This window comes from Eleginops maclovinus, chromosome 13 (genome assembly GCF_036324505.1).
Source record: "Eleginops maclovinus isolate JMC-PN-2008 ecotype Puerto Natales chromosome 13, JC_Emac_rtc_rv5, whole genome shotgun sequence".
Classification (NCBI taxonomy): domain Eukaryota; kingdom Metazoa; phylum Chordata; class Actinopteri; order Perciformes; family Eleginopidae; genus Eleginops; species Eleginops maclovinus.
Genome location: NC_086361.1, coordinates 9,519,612 through 9,535,886, shown reverse-complemented (window position 1 = coordinate 9,535,886; position 16,275 = coordinate 9,519,612). Strand labels below are relative to the sequence as shown.

At 40.6% G+C, this 16,275-nt stretch overlaps 2 protein-coding genes across 4 annotated transcripts in view; one reads left to right on the top strand and one right to left on the bottom strand.

Moving 5' to 3' along the window:
- LOC134874992 (exostosin-1c) overlaps positions 1–11,214 on the top strand; it is an 84,597-nt gene extending 73,383 nt beyond the window's left edge. For all 3 annotated transcript variants that reach the window (XM_063899324.1, XM_063899322.1, XM_063899323.1), the window contains exons 4-12: positions 239–346; positions 2,231–2,350; positions 4,441–4,573; positions 4,948–5,066; positions 5,491–5,586; positions 6,025–6,111; positions 6,208–6,368; positions 10,240–10,411; positions 10,509–11,214. In XM_063899324.1, the coding sequence (XP_063755394.1) occupies positions 239–346; positions 2,231–2,350; positions 4,441–4,573; positions 4,948–5,066; positions 5,491–5,586; positions 6,025–6,111; positions 6,208–6,368; positions 10,240–10,411; positions 10,509–10,694 (1,182 nt within the window). In that variant the 3' untranslated portion in view covers positions 10,695–11,214. The remainder of the gene's footprint in view (positions 1–238; positions 347–2,230; positions 2,351–4,440; positions 4,574–4,947; positions 5,067–5,490; positions 5,587–6,024; positions 6,112–6,207; positions 6,369–10,239; positions 10,412–10,508) is intronic.
- Positions 11,215–11,865: 651 nt separating this feature from the next.
- On the bottom strand, positions 11,866–16,275 carry zgc:114119 (Mediator of RNA polymerase II transcription subunit 30-like). The gene is given in 6 exon segments (XM_063898492.1): positions 11,866–12,739; positions 13,514–13,548; positions 13,551–13,602; positions 13,765–13,923; positions 15,046–15,282; positions 16,153–16,275. Coding segments are annotated over 5 exon segments (567 nt in total). The 5' UTR covers positions 15,271–15,282; positions 16,153–16,275; the 3' UTR covers positions 11,866–12,643.

Here is a 16,275-nt window from a genome sequence, read left to right as displayed (position 1 = left end):
GGGAGGACCCCTCTCAAACTGCAGCTGATTGCAATTAAAAGTCATATACTGTATATGTTTGCATTCTTCATGCCATCAGTGTTCATTTCTGTGTGTGTGTGTGTGTGTGTGTGTGTGTGTGTGTGTGTGTGTGTGTGTGTGTGTGTGTGTGTGTGTGTGTGTGTGTGTGTGTGTGTGTGTGTGTGTGTGTGTGTGTGTGTGTGTGTGTGTGTGTGTGTGTGTGTGTGTGTGTGTCCAGGCGGCGTGTATTCCAGTGCTGCTGAGTAACGGTTGGGAGCTGCCGTTCTCTGATGTCATACAGTGGAACCAGGCAGTCATTGAGGGAGATGAGAGATTACTACTACAGGTAACACACACAGGAGACTTAATGTCAAGGTCGGATTTAACTTTAGGGTGCCCGTGGGTCCCCTTTTCAAACTAACAAAAGTTGAAAATCATTCAATTGTCCCTCCCTGCTCTATTACAGTAAAGACAATGACGGTGAAAATAACATAATTACTGATTTTTTTTCGCCTCGTAGTGTGCCTAATTTAAGTGGATTGCAACATATCGGGCATGGTAGTAGAACATTTCTTCTATGATGCCCTAAAATGTCTAATGTCTAAAATAAGACCGGCTGATCCAGTAGTAGGCGATATTAGCTACGGAGAGACACTAACAGCCAGACAGACAGACGCACGCACACACAACTGAACCTTCAGAATCAGAAATCCTTTATTTCAGTGGGGAAATGTACATTTGTTACAGAAAAAGTGGCATAGCAGGTAAAAAGAAAGGCATGAAATAACACAGAACAAGCATAGAAGAAAAGCCAGAAAAGTTATACGAGAATTTAAAAAAAAGATACGAGTAAAGAAAAAAGACCCTGAGGTAATAACAATCAACTAGTAAATAAAAATGACCAGCAATCCAACAGCACAGAACAACTAGGACAGCAGGTATCTTATGGCAAGTCCGAGAGTTTCAGTTCCCTATAGCCACTGCTTTAGTCGTGGTAGAAAACAGAAAAATATATTTTTTTAGAGACCAATAAAGAAACAAATGCCGAATGAGAGATTGCATTGAAGAACAGACGCTAGTTGAACAGAGGTTAGCCCTGGCGAGGCTTCCTCACTGCTCTCTGTTACCTGTATCAAGGAGTGTGGTTACAGGTTCAGGCCCCTTGACGTTACACACACACACAGAGACCTTAATCCAGCTTCAGTTCAAACGCTCTCGCTCGCTCATCCTGTGTATGTCTCTTCTCATACATTCACAAACACAATGAGAAAGCAAAGCCGGCTCACCCTCAGCTACAACCTTTATCTCTCTCCCTCACACAAAGCACACCATGTCTGCTCTGCATTGATCTTGCCCAGGAGAGGACACAAATTGGCATTCAGCTAATGAACACGAACAAGACCCCGAGAGTTCGGAGCAAGGGAGACATTTTCGAATCAGGGCAGAAATGGACTGAATGAGCCGACCTCATCACTGGCATTTCTGCACACCTGCAAAACTATGTAATACGCACACAAATATTCTCCCTGTCTATGATCTGAGGGTAAGCAGTGTCAGGTTTTTGCAGAAGAGGCAGATTGAGGGCAGACACTTCAGACAAACTCTAGCGCAGCCGTCCTTCAGATCTACTTTGGCAGAAAAAAGAAGAAGGATAGGGAGAAAGTGGGAGCAACGTGAAGTCTAGAGAAAGGGAGGTATGTGAAGAGAAAATGTGAGTGTTAAGAACAAGGACAAGAATGTGTGAATAAGAGAGAAAAAATAAAAATGTGCGGCCTCCCGGCTTCCTTAACTGGTGCTCATTAGGAAATGTGTTAGCTGTGTGGAGACAAAAGGGTTTAAAGAAGACAAGAGCTCCCACTTTCCTCAGTTCAACATGGCTTTTTTTCACTTTGATTGAACCGCCGAGTTAAACTCTCTAAGTGATTTAATCAATTTTGGGGATTCACTTCAAAATGAATGTCGTCTTTACTAATTAGGGTCTGATTATCTGAACAACAAACCCAAATCGGCTCTGATTAAAAAAGTGTTTTTAGTGGGCCAGATTAACCAACTACTCAATTAAGTTCACAGTTTGGATCACTTAAATGCTATTTCCTCCTTTTTCTTTTCTCTGGTCTATATTAAGAGACACGATTTACTTTAAAAACCAAGTCAAATTCTTCTCTGTACTTCTTTTCCATTTTCTTTCTCACTGTCTGGATGTTTTACTCTTCTCATCTTTTGTCTTCAGGTGCCATCCACAGTGAGAGCCGTAGGGAATGAGAGAGTCATGGCCCTCAGACAGAGGACCCAGATGCTATGGGAAGCCTACTTTTCCTCTGTGGACAAGATAGTCCTCACCACACTGGAGGTGAGCCTCAGTCTTCACACACTCAAAAATAAAGGCCCGATGTGACAGAAGTCTTTGTAAAATATGTGGTTACAGAAACTCACTGACATTGAAAACTGCAAGGACTTGTTGGTAAACTACTGACAAGCTAGGCTAACAGGAACATGTTATCGCTATGTTTACTGTACTAGGTCATACATGTTTTTGGATTGTATATTTTCTACTCATATGAGAGGGGGAAAAGCTTACTAAGCCATTAATCTTGCTGTAAGTTACCAAAAAACAACTGCATCTAGATTACAGGACAATAACATATGAGCCACCAATGTGGAACAAATTTTCACCTCAGGCCTCTATTTATAATTTCAAGTCTGAGATATTCTGAATTTCTGACAGCAACAATATTGCCCGCTTAAGGACTGAAACTTTAAAGAGTTAACAGATCTATGGTGAACTGTCACTATTGCACTGTTCAGACCGTTTGCTTTTAGTCACAAATCTGCTTTTCAGAGTGATCAAAACTGAACTGAATGCAAAAAATCTAAATCAAAACTGGGTTTATCACAGAGGCTTACTACAAATTTGCTTTTTTTGATTGTTGAAATTTCCATATTATGTTGATTTGATCTTGCTTCACAATGTAGCGGTTTTAAATGCTAGTCTTAGTAGAGTTATAATCCAACAACTTTAAACGATCATATCGAAACTTAGCTTTGCCCCTTTTTTGCCTCCAACAGGATTTCTTGCTCCCACAAATGCTTTTGGATAATATTGCTTTTGGCTGCTGAGCATTGCCTAAAAACCAAATGTTAAAACACTGACAGTTTCTGCTACCATACAATTCTGTTTGGGAATGTGAGAAGACATCCAGTGAAAACATCTACAAACGCAGCCACTGCAGTAAACACAGGTTTCCTGTTGAACAAACAGCCATAGTTGCTACCTCTCTGTGGTTTACTGCCTGTGTGCTATCATCAGTCCTCTTTCAGAAGATCTTTTCACTTTTGAATCAAACCACCCTTCTATCATTATGATTACGGGGTTGGACCTTGGCCTGTGCTCTATAGTTCTACCCTTTTACTATCTGTGTGGCACCAAAGGTTTAAGGGAGCATTTCAAAGCAGCCCACATCCAATCTGCCTGAAGTCTCAGAGAAATCCCCCCGATGTATAGAAATGATATATCATTACTTTGCAAATATCAGTCTCAACCTGCCAGTTTCTGCCTCACTGCTTTACATTATCAAACTGTGAGAAATTTCACTTTTTCACCAGTACAGTTCAGCTTCAGATTGTATTGATATTTCATTCAGTCATGGCAATATTTACTGAAGAAACAAAGAGCTGCTTGGGATATTTTCTGTGATTTTCACAGTTCTACAAGTTTTGTTTTGGCCTTCTATCTTTGAATACGCTAAGTGTACTTCAAAGGTAGTTGCTTCAGCTAAGTTAATGTCATTTGAAGGTTAGCCTAAGGGTTAGATGATGAAATGAAAGTAAAAACACCTCCTCTTATAAATAGCTTTTCCAGACACTGCCAGTTTGAATTTTAAGCAAATAAAAAAAATGGTGGAACAACAGATTTAACCCCTCCGAAATCTGAAGAAAAAACACACCGAGTGGCAGGATTTGCACCGGGTTGTGTATAAAGGCAAGTCTGGCAGCCTCCTAGTGTATTTGCTTCTGGGGATTTATGCTAGAGATAATAAAGGAGAGGTTCTGGAGGTTGGTGATAAGCTGCTTATATACATACAGCATGCAGAGGGGAACCTCTCCCCATGGGAGACAGCTGTGCAGTCAGCCTGAGGTCAGCGAGGCATAGGGCTTTAGAGCAGCGGCCGGTGTTGCAGTGTGGACACCTCCTATTGGTGTGGCATAGGAAGTACACTGAGTATTCATTTGGGTTGCTATAATTTGCAAACACAAGTGTGTCAGGTCTCAAATTGCAGTGGAGTTTACATTAAGCGCTAAAACTCTCATCAACCAGCTTAGAGGGAGAAAAACCTGTGTTGCAGGATTATACCAGAGCAGCCACTTTAACAACGCAAAGGAAACTCTCTGCTTCTCACATTGCAACCCTTCTGGAACATTGTGCTTTTTTCCCCTCCACAGATTATTAAGGACCGGGTTTTCTCTCACATATCGAGAAACAAGTACATGTGGAACTCCCTGCCAGGAGGCCTGCTGGTGCTGCCAGAGTACTCCACTCACCTCGCACATTTCCCTTTCTACTACCTGGGATTAGGTAAACACACTCTTCATTTAAATGGGTGTGCACAACATGCAAATCTTGATTTCACATGAATGATGTTGATGAGACTATTATGTCAGAGCTATGGAGGTGTGAGTGGAGCAATCAACACACTGTATTTACTGAAGTACTTTTCTGTGTTAGTTTGAATGTTCTTTAAATCATGCAAAATATATGTTACAAATATAGGGTACGATTATTTCAACTGATTAAAGTGTACATGTGTACATGTGTAAGATTATTCGTTATATAACTCTTTGCCTAGCAGCAGCATGTGTTACTCTCTTACACAATGTCTTTTTTGACACCACCAATGGGTGCGCCAAACACTCTCTTACCCTTTGTATTTTTTCCGTGACCTTACTCAGGGGTCAGTCCAGGTCAAGAGTTTACCGCTGTCATCAATGCCGTGTCCCCATTGGTCTCCCAATCCCAGCCAATCATGAAGCTGCTTCAAGTTGTCTCCAAGTCCAAATACTGCTCGCAGGTACAGAATTAAATGTAATGTAGCCATAAATAAGCAAGAAAAGAAGGAAAGGGATTTAAAAAATATATATAGTTGGTTTATATCTCTGGAATTTATTAATGTATGTGAATTAATTAATTATTAACTATATGAAACTGTAATTGTTAGTTTTGGATCATTTTTTTAGGATATATATCTATTATTTTTTTAATCTGACGTGATAAGGGCACAGTAAAATCCTGAACATAAGCTGTAATAAGAGCCGTTACTCTCTGCAATAATCATAGTATGAAATAACCATATGTCAATTATCATTAGTAAGAGGTCAGTTTAATTAATGATAGAAAAGAGGTCAACTATGGCAAGAAAATGGGAATCACTGATCTAATACCTCTTTCCCTAAACAGTATGTGTGATATTAAATTCCTTCCCCCTTCTACTCCAGATCATCATCCTGTGGAACAGCGAGAAGCCCCCACCCAGTCGCAGCAAATGGCCTCCCATGCCCGTCCCCCTCACTGTGACAGACGGCAGGAGGAAGGTGAGAGCCAAAGCCCCCTCTCAGCTCACACTGAAGCCCACCCTGACGTCTGAGTGACAAACTGTCTGCCGCTCAGTCGGTTTCCGTCTTTCTTTTTTTCTGTTACCCCTATTTCTCTGTCCCCTCTCCTTGATGTCTCTTTTTCGCTGTTTTTCATCCTATCCATGTATATCTGACATGTCCACTGATCCGTGTAGCATTCGGTTTCATAAATGTCACTCATCCTCAATATTTCTTCTCCGTCTCACTTTCACTGTCTCCCTTTTTCTTTCTCCCCAAAGGCAGGATCTGTAGTGATTCAATCATCTCAGTCACTCCACATGATTAACTGTTACATGATCATCTCTCACTCACTCTCATAATCTCCCTGAGCAAAGACCAGACAACACAAAGCCCACTGTACCAGAACTACAACTCACTGCTGTATTTCTCTCTCAGACCACCAGTCGGTTCCTACCTCATGTTGCCATAGAGACAGAAGCAGTGCTGAGCCTGGACGAGGATACAGTCCTGCTGACCAGTGAGGTGCGTGTACAGACCTTCAGAAATGCACACATATAGAAATCAATATTCCTGATAAAATTGCAGCAATCTTTACAAATTCCATGTCTGTTCTTTTAGGTGAACTTTGCCTTCTTGGTATGGCGGAGCTTCCCTGAACGCATCGTGGGCTACCCTCCCAGGAGCCACTTCTGGGACCCCCTGAAGCGTGCCTGGGGCTACACCTCTAAATGGACCAATGACTACTCTATCGTCCTGACTGGAGCTGCCTTCTACCACAGGTACACCAACAGACTGAATATATAGAAAATAACATTTGGAGCTTGTTTTTATTTTCATTTTCTCCCTAAAAATGGCTTATCTGAGACTACATCTGCCTCGCTCAGTTAGTTTTGTTGTACCAGATTCACCAAATTCACACAATAACAAAACGATTTAACCCATCATGGCAGTGGTAGATAAGCAACTGCCTTGTTCCTTAAAGGTCTCCTATTATGCTATATGTGAACAATATATTGTAGGGCAATATTTATACAAAACTTGTCTGTGAAGTGTTTTGCTCAAAGTACCAAACAGCCTCATACCCCTCTATTTCAGCCCTGTTCCTGAAGTGCTGATTCTGTGACTGTCGCTTTACATTTGAGCTGAGCTGAAGCTGGCCACGCCCCTTTGAGCATCATGCAGCTCTCTCTGAAGAGAACTTTCTAACGGAGACCCTCCAGCTAAACGCTGCCGTTATTAAATCACATATTATGTTCCAAACCACATCCAGCATTATTTCTGAAACACTTCTCGGTCTTTACCTCTAGAACAGAGACATTATATGTATTATATTTACAACAACTCTAAGTCCCTCCTGCAGACATCCTGCTGAATACACAGACACACAGAGGTGCTGCGGAGGGGATTCAGCTCGCGACTGTATATGGGGGACGATAGGTTGGGACGTGTCACGTGGGCGGGACATTGCCAGGAGTTCAATGTAAAGCCAGTCAACATTTCCATTATGACGTCATATCGGCAGCAAAACTGGATCAGCTTGTTTGTAGAGATGTGGGTAAGGAGGAAAAGAGAGAGGATTGTATTTTCTGACACTGTGTGAGTCTCCTTACACCCCGGGGACACATATAAAAGACAGTCAAAAGTGCATTTTGCATAATAGGAGACCTTTAAAGTGGAATTAAGCGGTTTTTTTCCAGCGATTGTCATTGAAGAGATCATAGATAACCGCTTGAGTTCAACCTGGAGGTATAAAGCTAAGTATTGTTTTTGAGGTAAATGCTAGGGTCATTCTAATCAGGAAAAAATATTTACTATCTTTAGCATGCTACGATTAATAATTAGCACCTACCTCAAAATGCAGCTAAATGCAGTGAATGTCAGTAGCTTTGCAGGTATTTGTTTACAATTCACGTGACTGATAATGGTGTTTGAATTCAAGTCAGGAGAAACTAGAGTCATTTAGGATTATTATGCATCCATAGTGATCAATTCAACAGTACCGGTAGTTGAGATATTTCAGTCCGGAGCACATGGTGGATTTACCGAAATCATATTTGTCACATCGCCAGCCTTTCAAACTACATATGCTTTGTTTTGAATATTTCTTCAGATAATTAACACATTTACTTCTAACAAGTTCAATGTGCACACACCTTCATTTAGACACACACATTCAGACTTGTAACCGAGATCAAAGAAAATGACCTGTCAGAGATCAACGACAAAACAAGGGACAACTTTATGGATTGCAGCAGCAGACATCATAATGACATAAGTCTAGACACGAAAAGCAAATAGGGAGAATCAAACAGAAGGAATAGTATTGAGGGTAATTATGTGTATATCACAGCGTGAGAGAAGGAGGGAGAATGTTTGACTCTTCTATACTTCAAGATGCTTGGTTTAATTTGAAAAGCCTGAAGTCGATATGTGCGACGGCAGAGGGATGCAGTGAGCTCTTATACATTATGAATGATTATGAATGTAATAACTCCAAAGGCAGGGCACTTTAACAGCTGTTGAAACGTTGACACATGTTCACAAAGTGGTCCTTTTTGTCAGCAGTTTAATGAAAATACACTTTTGTCATTCTAATTTGAATCCATAAAGCCACTGACAGTTGCAAGGCACATTTGCATTACCCCAAATGCCTGTTTCATTATTTAATCATCACACAAAGGAAAATGAGACGTCAGTAAAAACTAACTTTTTTCATTCTGAAAATGCTTAGTCTTTTTTTTGTCAATTTAGGCAAATTACCAAATCACTTTTCCTATATTGTGTTGGTGAAGTGACGGCACCAAATGGCTGTTTCTCTAAAAGGCTGCTTTATTGATTATTATTTTCACTCCCTAAGCAAAATCAAAACTAATTTAAAAGTGAACAATGACATGTACTACGTCACACAAATGTAATGCAAATTTACCAACAAAAATAGTCTGGTATTATGTAGAACATATGCATTGAAACACTGTTTTTTTTTTTTGCTCTATTAATATCAAATCCCACTTGCAGGGAAAGGGTTAACTTGTCCCAGATACATATCCTCAACATACATCACACCATCTTCACATTTCTGTCAAGCTACCGTGCCAATTACCATACAGGTGCCTCTTGCCCGGCCCCCACCTGCGATAAATCACATTGCAAAGATCTCTTTTTGTCTGTGTGATACATATTTATTTTAGGTGCTTAGCTGAGGAGTTGTCTAAAGGGATTTGCTGTGCAAGTATAAGAAACAGAAATTGTGATTACAGACTACAAATAGTGAGACAGAACTGGCAACAGATGTGACCAAATATTCCTGCAAGATTAATAATACGTCAAGGTGTAGAAATTCTACATTTTTACAGTTTAAATTCCTGTTGATATTTATTTAAATGGGTGCCATGAACCCTTTTTAAAACCAAATGCGTCCCAAACCGAGACCATATGCATTGAATCGGCCCTACCTGCAACACTTTGCTCAATCACCATGAAGTAGAAATCATGGAGACCTATAAGACAGTCAGTTCATTATATCAACAATATTTATGAGAAAATGTGACCCAGTAGTGTCTTTTTAGTCTTTGATGTCATTCTAGACTTTTTATTTTATCAGTACTAGTTTTTGTATCAGTCTCTTGTTGTCAAACTGAGAGCGGCTGTTAAGTGTCTGCAGCAATATCAACAGCAAAGTCTGTTCAGCAATATAAACAATTGAAAAGAAAACAGAAAAAAACATTTACACTCATCATTTAGCCAACATTATTGACAGTGTTTAAGCGTATGTCATTTTTATACCATTCAATATCTATTTTGTATTCGTTCAATGAAATCGTGTTTCCAAATTGTGTTTTTGCGGACTTGGTGTTTTTGGGGAATTTAACCTGTGATGTCCACTTAGTTATTAAAAGACATTAGTTTACAATATCCACTTTATCTCCAAGGTACCATAACCTGCCCTTATTAAAAATACCCTCACTACAAATGTGAAGTTCTTCTGGGTTTTTGGCCTATATTCAGTGTTTGCCCGAACTTGATAGGCTTGAAGGCAACAGAGGACACATGGACAACTCAAATTCCTTCTTGTCTTTAATTTCTGTTCACCAGTTTTTTTTCACAAGGTTTCAAGGTTTCAAGGCTTTATTGGTCATATGCACAGCATATACAACGTATATGTTGGCAATGAAAATCTTATGTCGCGTGCTCAAGACACTTTGGGTTAAGGTTGAAAAGCAAAGGCGTCTCTGAAGCCTCCCACACGCTGTCGCCAACTTCTCCCTCCGCTTTAGGAACAAAGAGGGCGGCCGCCTAGTTCCTGCGTCTTTTGTTATCGTGTTACCGGAAGCGGCATTAATATTTCCAATAACTAACGCGCCTATCACTACCAAAAAATAGATTACGCTATTTTAAAAAAATGGAATACCCCTTTTTGTATTGAACAACTAATAATCTAAATGAAAATACATGAATATAATTATTTATCCAAATGTTTTTATCAATTATTTTTTTATTTGAATATTGACTTTTGTCTTAACACCTCCTAATTGAGCTCCCGTCTATTAACCCAACAAGGTCACACTAGTTTTTCAACTCATGGCTGTCCTGTCCTATCCACTCTGATAACATGACACACATGTCTGTATAACACTTCCCCCTGCCCCACAGGTACTACCACTACCTGTTCACACACTACCTGCCCCAGTCTCTGCGCAATCTGGTGGATCGCACCTCCAACTGTGAGGACATCCTGATGAACTTCCTGGTCTCTGCGGTAACCCACCTGCCGCCAATCAAAGTGGCCCAAAGGAAGCAGTACAAAGAGTTGCCCAGCACACAGGTACGCAGCTATTTGTCTTCCTCACTTGTGTTTATTGCTGTTGACTCTAATGTCAGGTCGGTACGGGATGATTAATGTGTCTGGTACTACCTCTCAGGGCACAAAGACCGTCCCCTGGGCCAACCCGGAGCACTTCAACCAGCGGCAGGAGTGTGTCAACGCCTTCACCAACTGGTTTGGCTACATGCCTCTGGTCCACTCTCAATTTCGCCTGGACCCCGTGCTCTTCAAAGATCAAGTGTCTGTCCTCCGCAAGAAGTACAAAGACCTGGAGAGGGCATGAAAATGAAGGACAGAAGCTGGGAAGCATTGAGGTCTGGTTTAGAAGCCTTTTGGAAAGACAGATGGACCAATCAGAGGTGGAGTGTGGGGGATTCTGCCCATTTCTGACATGGACAAAGTACAATCATCCAACAGACCCTGGTGGACTGTTAATAAACATATGAAGAGAAATGGCCTATAAAAGTTTGATAGGAACTATAAACGATTCTCCCTGTCTGGTAAAGACAACAAAGGAGGACATGTCTTGGCCTTGAAAGAGGCCCTGTGATTGGGCCTCCAACCGAGGACCATATCGATTGGACAGCAGAAAAAGGAAGAGTGTGTGCTCTTCAGATGTCAGTGCTATTGCTTCGACATTGGGAAGGAAAAGGCTATTTCATGCCAGAAGGGACTGGTATTGGTGCCATGCACTCCAGCTGTCAATGTGTATTTCAGCAATCAGTGAAGGGACTGTTGCCATGGAAACAGATCATTTCCCATCAAAATGCTAACTAATCAATAAAATGATTTATAAATGCAAATTCTGGCATCATGCTGCATACTTTAAGTTTTCTTCTACGCTAACTTGGCACACCCTTTTTATTCATAGGAGTCTAGGACATGTTTTTTCAGAGATGAAATCTGTAAAACACATTTTTAGTGAACAGACAAAAAAATACTTTACACTGGTCCTGTGTACATTATTGAACATCATATAACCATCCTTATCGCTCAGTCTTAACGCGGCAGCTGACCAATAATTAGATTTCCAATTTAAATTAGCCATCACACAATACTGAGCTCTTAAAAGTCTCCTCTAAGAAGCAGGTACAATTTTCCCCCAAAACATTAATAAAACAAGTCTTTCAGTTTTCAAAAATATTCGCTGATATATCTTCTGTTAAATGACAAATAGTTGTAATTAAATAACTATCAACTAAGCATACTAAGAGAAGAATATACCCTTAATGATCCCACAGAGGGGAAACGTAGATTCTCCATTTGACCCACCTAGTGCTGTTGAAGACAGCAGAATACAAACGGTCCGGCTCAGAATATGCATCATGTTGTGTCGGTGGATGTGCCTTCATACTTATATATAATCTCAATTGTGAAGGAGATCATGTGTTCCCACGTCTGCCCTCAGGGTTGGAATTGAAAACAATGACACACTGAAGCAGGACATAAAAGTATATGTTTAAAAAAAAAGTTTATTTCATAGAAAACACAGATCACCCCTTTAGGCCTACCTTTATCCCAGTTTACAAAAATAAATTCACAAGCAAGTCTGCACACCCTCAGGGTAAACAGGTGTGTAGCACTCAGGAAGCTAATCTCATTAAGCACATGCACACACACACACACACACTCACTTATGTACAAAGCACCTGAGATACATAGCTGCCAAGAGGCTAATTTAAATTCTGAACTCACTGTGTTTCTACAACTGACAGAGCATAATAAGGGGAAATTGTTCCTTTTGTAAACACAGTCATCAGATCGGCTCCGGCACTCTCTGGAAGAATCACCAGCAGTGAATTCAAGTCTGTCTGCCGCTCTGTCAGCACCCGGGGGACACACACTATGAAGACAGTGTTGTTACCTGAGACAATGCAGGTTTCAAATGATGTCTTAAATAGTATGAAAACATTAGTCCATTTGAAACAGTACTTGGCAAACCTAAACCTGGCAGCTGCCTTGTAAAAAGAGAATGTTGAGTAGACCCAAAAAAAAGCGTATCCCTTTGTGCTCTCATTAATCCTATCTAAATCATATTCCCCCCCTAACAGCTTAAATATAATTCACTATTACCAGCAGAAGCTCTTGGTCGAAACTGTGAGTGTTTCAGTGATGAAGTGCCAACGCTAAGGTCCTGTATTCCAAATCCGCCTAAATGTTCCCCTGCTCTTCGCCGTTATGGGGTCCATAGGTCTCCAGAGGAAAGCTTCTCTTCACGAGAGAGTGAATGTATCATTTCCTGTGCGTCAGCATGGCATTGACGTCCCACAGCAGGTTCCTCATCTGATCCATCAGCACCTTCATCTCCTGGTTCTTCTGGCGTACCTTCTGCAGAGAAGACGTCCATCAGTAAAACTCTTTAACAAGCATCAGAAAGACCCTAATTTACCCACCAAAAAATGTGTCAATCAGTGAGGCTTGATTAGATTCTTGCTGGAGGATTTAAAAAGTCAGAATTAAAAATAGAGTTATTTTAATAAAACAAACATTCTCACAAGCCTCAGGCAAACTTTCCCCCTTATTTTGCCTATGGCGGCCTGGTGGCAATTTCCAAACCTACCTGAAATCTTCCTCCCAATGGAACATCTAGAATGTCTCTAATGTTGACAAAAACACTAACCGAAATTTAAATGTATGTTAGCTGCTCACAATTCTTGGCTTTCTTTTATTTCACCCACAAGACCAATGTGTAGCCTGTGTCTGCACTGCCACCTAGAGGATGTTGCAGGGGACTCTGAAAGCTAAATATTTCGGTTAAATTCTGTGTTAATTAAAATTCCAATGAGAAGCCCACTGAAGTCAGAAATGACACACAAAAAAAGTATAACAACGTCAGACTTTACCATTTTGGATTGATCTACAAGTTGTAGCAGCTGATTTATTTTGCTTGACCAAGTGGAACTGAAATATCTGGCAATACGTGGGACTTTCTCCCAACTTGAAATCACCTTACAGCATGAATTGTATGTTACAGAGCAGGATAACTACTAATGGCAATCTGACAGCAGCATAGGAAGGTGTAGCTGCCACACTACTACAGCAAATACGTGTGAAGTGACTGCTGATTAATACTTGTGATAAAAACAAAGAACAGGAACACACCTCCAGAACTTCTTTCCTTTCCTGGTTGACAGCAGACTGCAGGGCTCCACTTTGACAGAAAGGAGCTCCTCTCCAACATATGGCAGAATCTACGGACACAGAGTACATGTGTTTCCCTCCTGAATGCATTGGGTTTCGATGCTGACGGAAAAGAGGTTTGACAAAAGGCTACACGGACCATTTTATGGATATATATGGGAAAATACACATCACACTAATATCCAGGCAGAAATTAATGGTCCCTTCCTGACCTCTGCTGGTCCTTCCTGCAGGTCAGAGGTCATCTCCACACAGCGTTCGTACAGGAGCCGCAGCTTTCTGAAGAGCAGGGCGAGCTGCCGGAGGTGTTCCTGCAGCTTCCCAAAGCGGTCCTGGTACATCGCCTGGCTCTGGGTCACACCGTTAGGAAGCTGAAGAAACAAAACAGTACAGCATCTGTTGTCAGTTTCACCATCGTTTACATTTTTTTGCTGATTCTGCAGCAGTGTAATATCTCAAATCTAAAATCCGAAGAGCCTAAAAACAGAATACAATTCAAATGCGTACTCTTAGTTTCCTGTGTGGTTAAAGGCTGACACTGTAAGACTTTGTCAAGAATCCAACGTTTTTTCAATGTCGTAACAGCGTATTTCATGTGGTAAAATGTGTATGGTGTTGTGTCGTGTCTGAAATGCATGAAAACTAAATGTACGATTACATGGTCCTTTGATGTTGGGAGTTTCATCAGAGAAAATAAAACTTGCTCAGTTTGAATGGATAAGGACAAGCTGGAAGAGGTGAGAGAAACACAGTGAGAGACAATCAGTAACAGAGATGAGGTGGAGATGGAAGACTTAGTAAGGCTGATGCTGAAGAGCTTACTAAGCAGATACAGCAGGAGAGAAGGATAATGCAGACTGACAGACGAAAAAGTATTCCTGTAAGCAAACCACAGCCATAAGGTTAACCTCCACACACCATACAGGAAGAGCAGAGCGTAGTATACTCTGAAGTGAAACTATAAGTTTAAACCAATTATTGATTCCTCCATTCTCAATCACAGGAAAACTTTCTTCTATAGCAACTGTTTGATCGTCATATACTGTATATGAGCTTTTGCTGCTATTAGAACTTTAAACCTTCATGTTTTAATTATTGTTCATACAAAATAAGCAACAGCAACCCCTTAGAAAACCCTAAACCACACCTTATAGGCTCTTTAAAATTATTGAATTCTCAAAAGTCATTCATTGTATTTCACTGTACAATATTTAACCTTACATTCTGTTGTTGTATATTTTATTCTATTTACATGTTCATAGTAGCCTGCATCTACTTGGTCACTTTCAATTCATCATTTGGCTTATTGTATTTATTTATTTTCTGATATAGTTAACTTCATCACTACTTGTAGACTGGTCTTGCAACATAACCTGCACTATTTTAATCTAATTTATCCTACTCCGTTTCATTTGCACTATTTTCTGTTGTCTTACGTCCTATAAATACAAATTCAAATAATGATCTTCAGCTCACAGTGTCATATCCAGTACCTGCGTCGCTCGTGTGATCTGGAAAATCTCCATGGTGCGAGTGACAATGTCCTGGACAGTCTCCTGTCCGATCCTACAGAGGAACACAGGGGAGATCTCCCTCAGGGCTCCCTGGGGAGGCATGGGCTGTTGCCCTGCGGCTGAGGCAGCAGGGGGGGGCAGGTGGGGCTGCTGCTGAGGGGGCATCCCTGCCATCCCTGGCTTTTGCGGTAATGAGGCTGCCATCACTTAGCAAGTCTGTAGGAAAGGGATGTGAGGGAGATTGTAAAGCACAACACACAGTATTGAAAAGTACCTACGTAGATTTGATAAAGTTGAGACACTTCATTTTTTGCTACTTTGTTCTTCTACTCCACCACAATTCTGAGGTAAATGGTGTGCATTTCACTCCACTACCCTATTTAATACCTTTAATTACTAGGCAGATTTGGATTAATGATGTCAAAAATAATAATAACTTAAATCAGACTTTAGTTTCACAAGGAGTAAAAAATACCAACACTTTTGTACTTTTACTTGATTAACATTTTGATTCCAGGACTTTTACTTGTAACAGATGGTATTCCTACACTCTGGTACTTCTACTTTTACTTAAATACAATATCGGAGTACTTTTCCCACCTCTGGCAAGACATAATTTGATTTTAGTATTCAGAACTCACTTGATGTCAAGGATGGGACTAACGTACTAACGTTACTCATAAACCCGGGCTAGTTCATTAGAATAACCGGGAGTTTCAAAATATACTTTTGCACAAAGTCCTGACGTTGTACGTATGTCTACAGTATCGACTACTATACTTACGCTGTTACGATAACACATACTAAAAGGTATATGAATGAACCCACTAAACCAAAGGTACTACATCAACAACGGCTAATATATGTGGCTAAATAGGCTAGCCGAAACAATGTAACGTTGATGTAAAGACACTGAGGCTAGCTAGTTAGCCGCTAGTCAGCTATCTACCTGGCGGCGAGTGCAAATAACCCCTTACCTCAATGATCTTCTTTCAGATAAGTGCTGTCCAAATATCTCCCCCCCTTGCTCAAGTAATGGCGAAAAATAGTTTGAGTTTTATTATTTTAAATAAAACATAGTGAGACCTTTCCAGTGATCTTCTCAGAGAGCGCTGCACGTTACTGTTGTCATTACGTCACTTCCCGTTACGGAAGTACATATGTTTCACCACTAGATGGAGACAGAAGTTGTCATTGTCAATACCAACC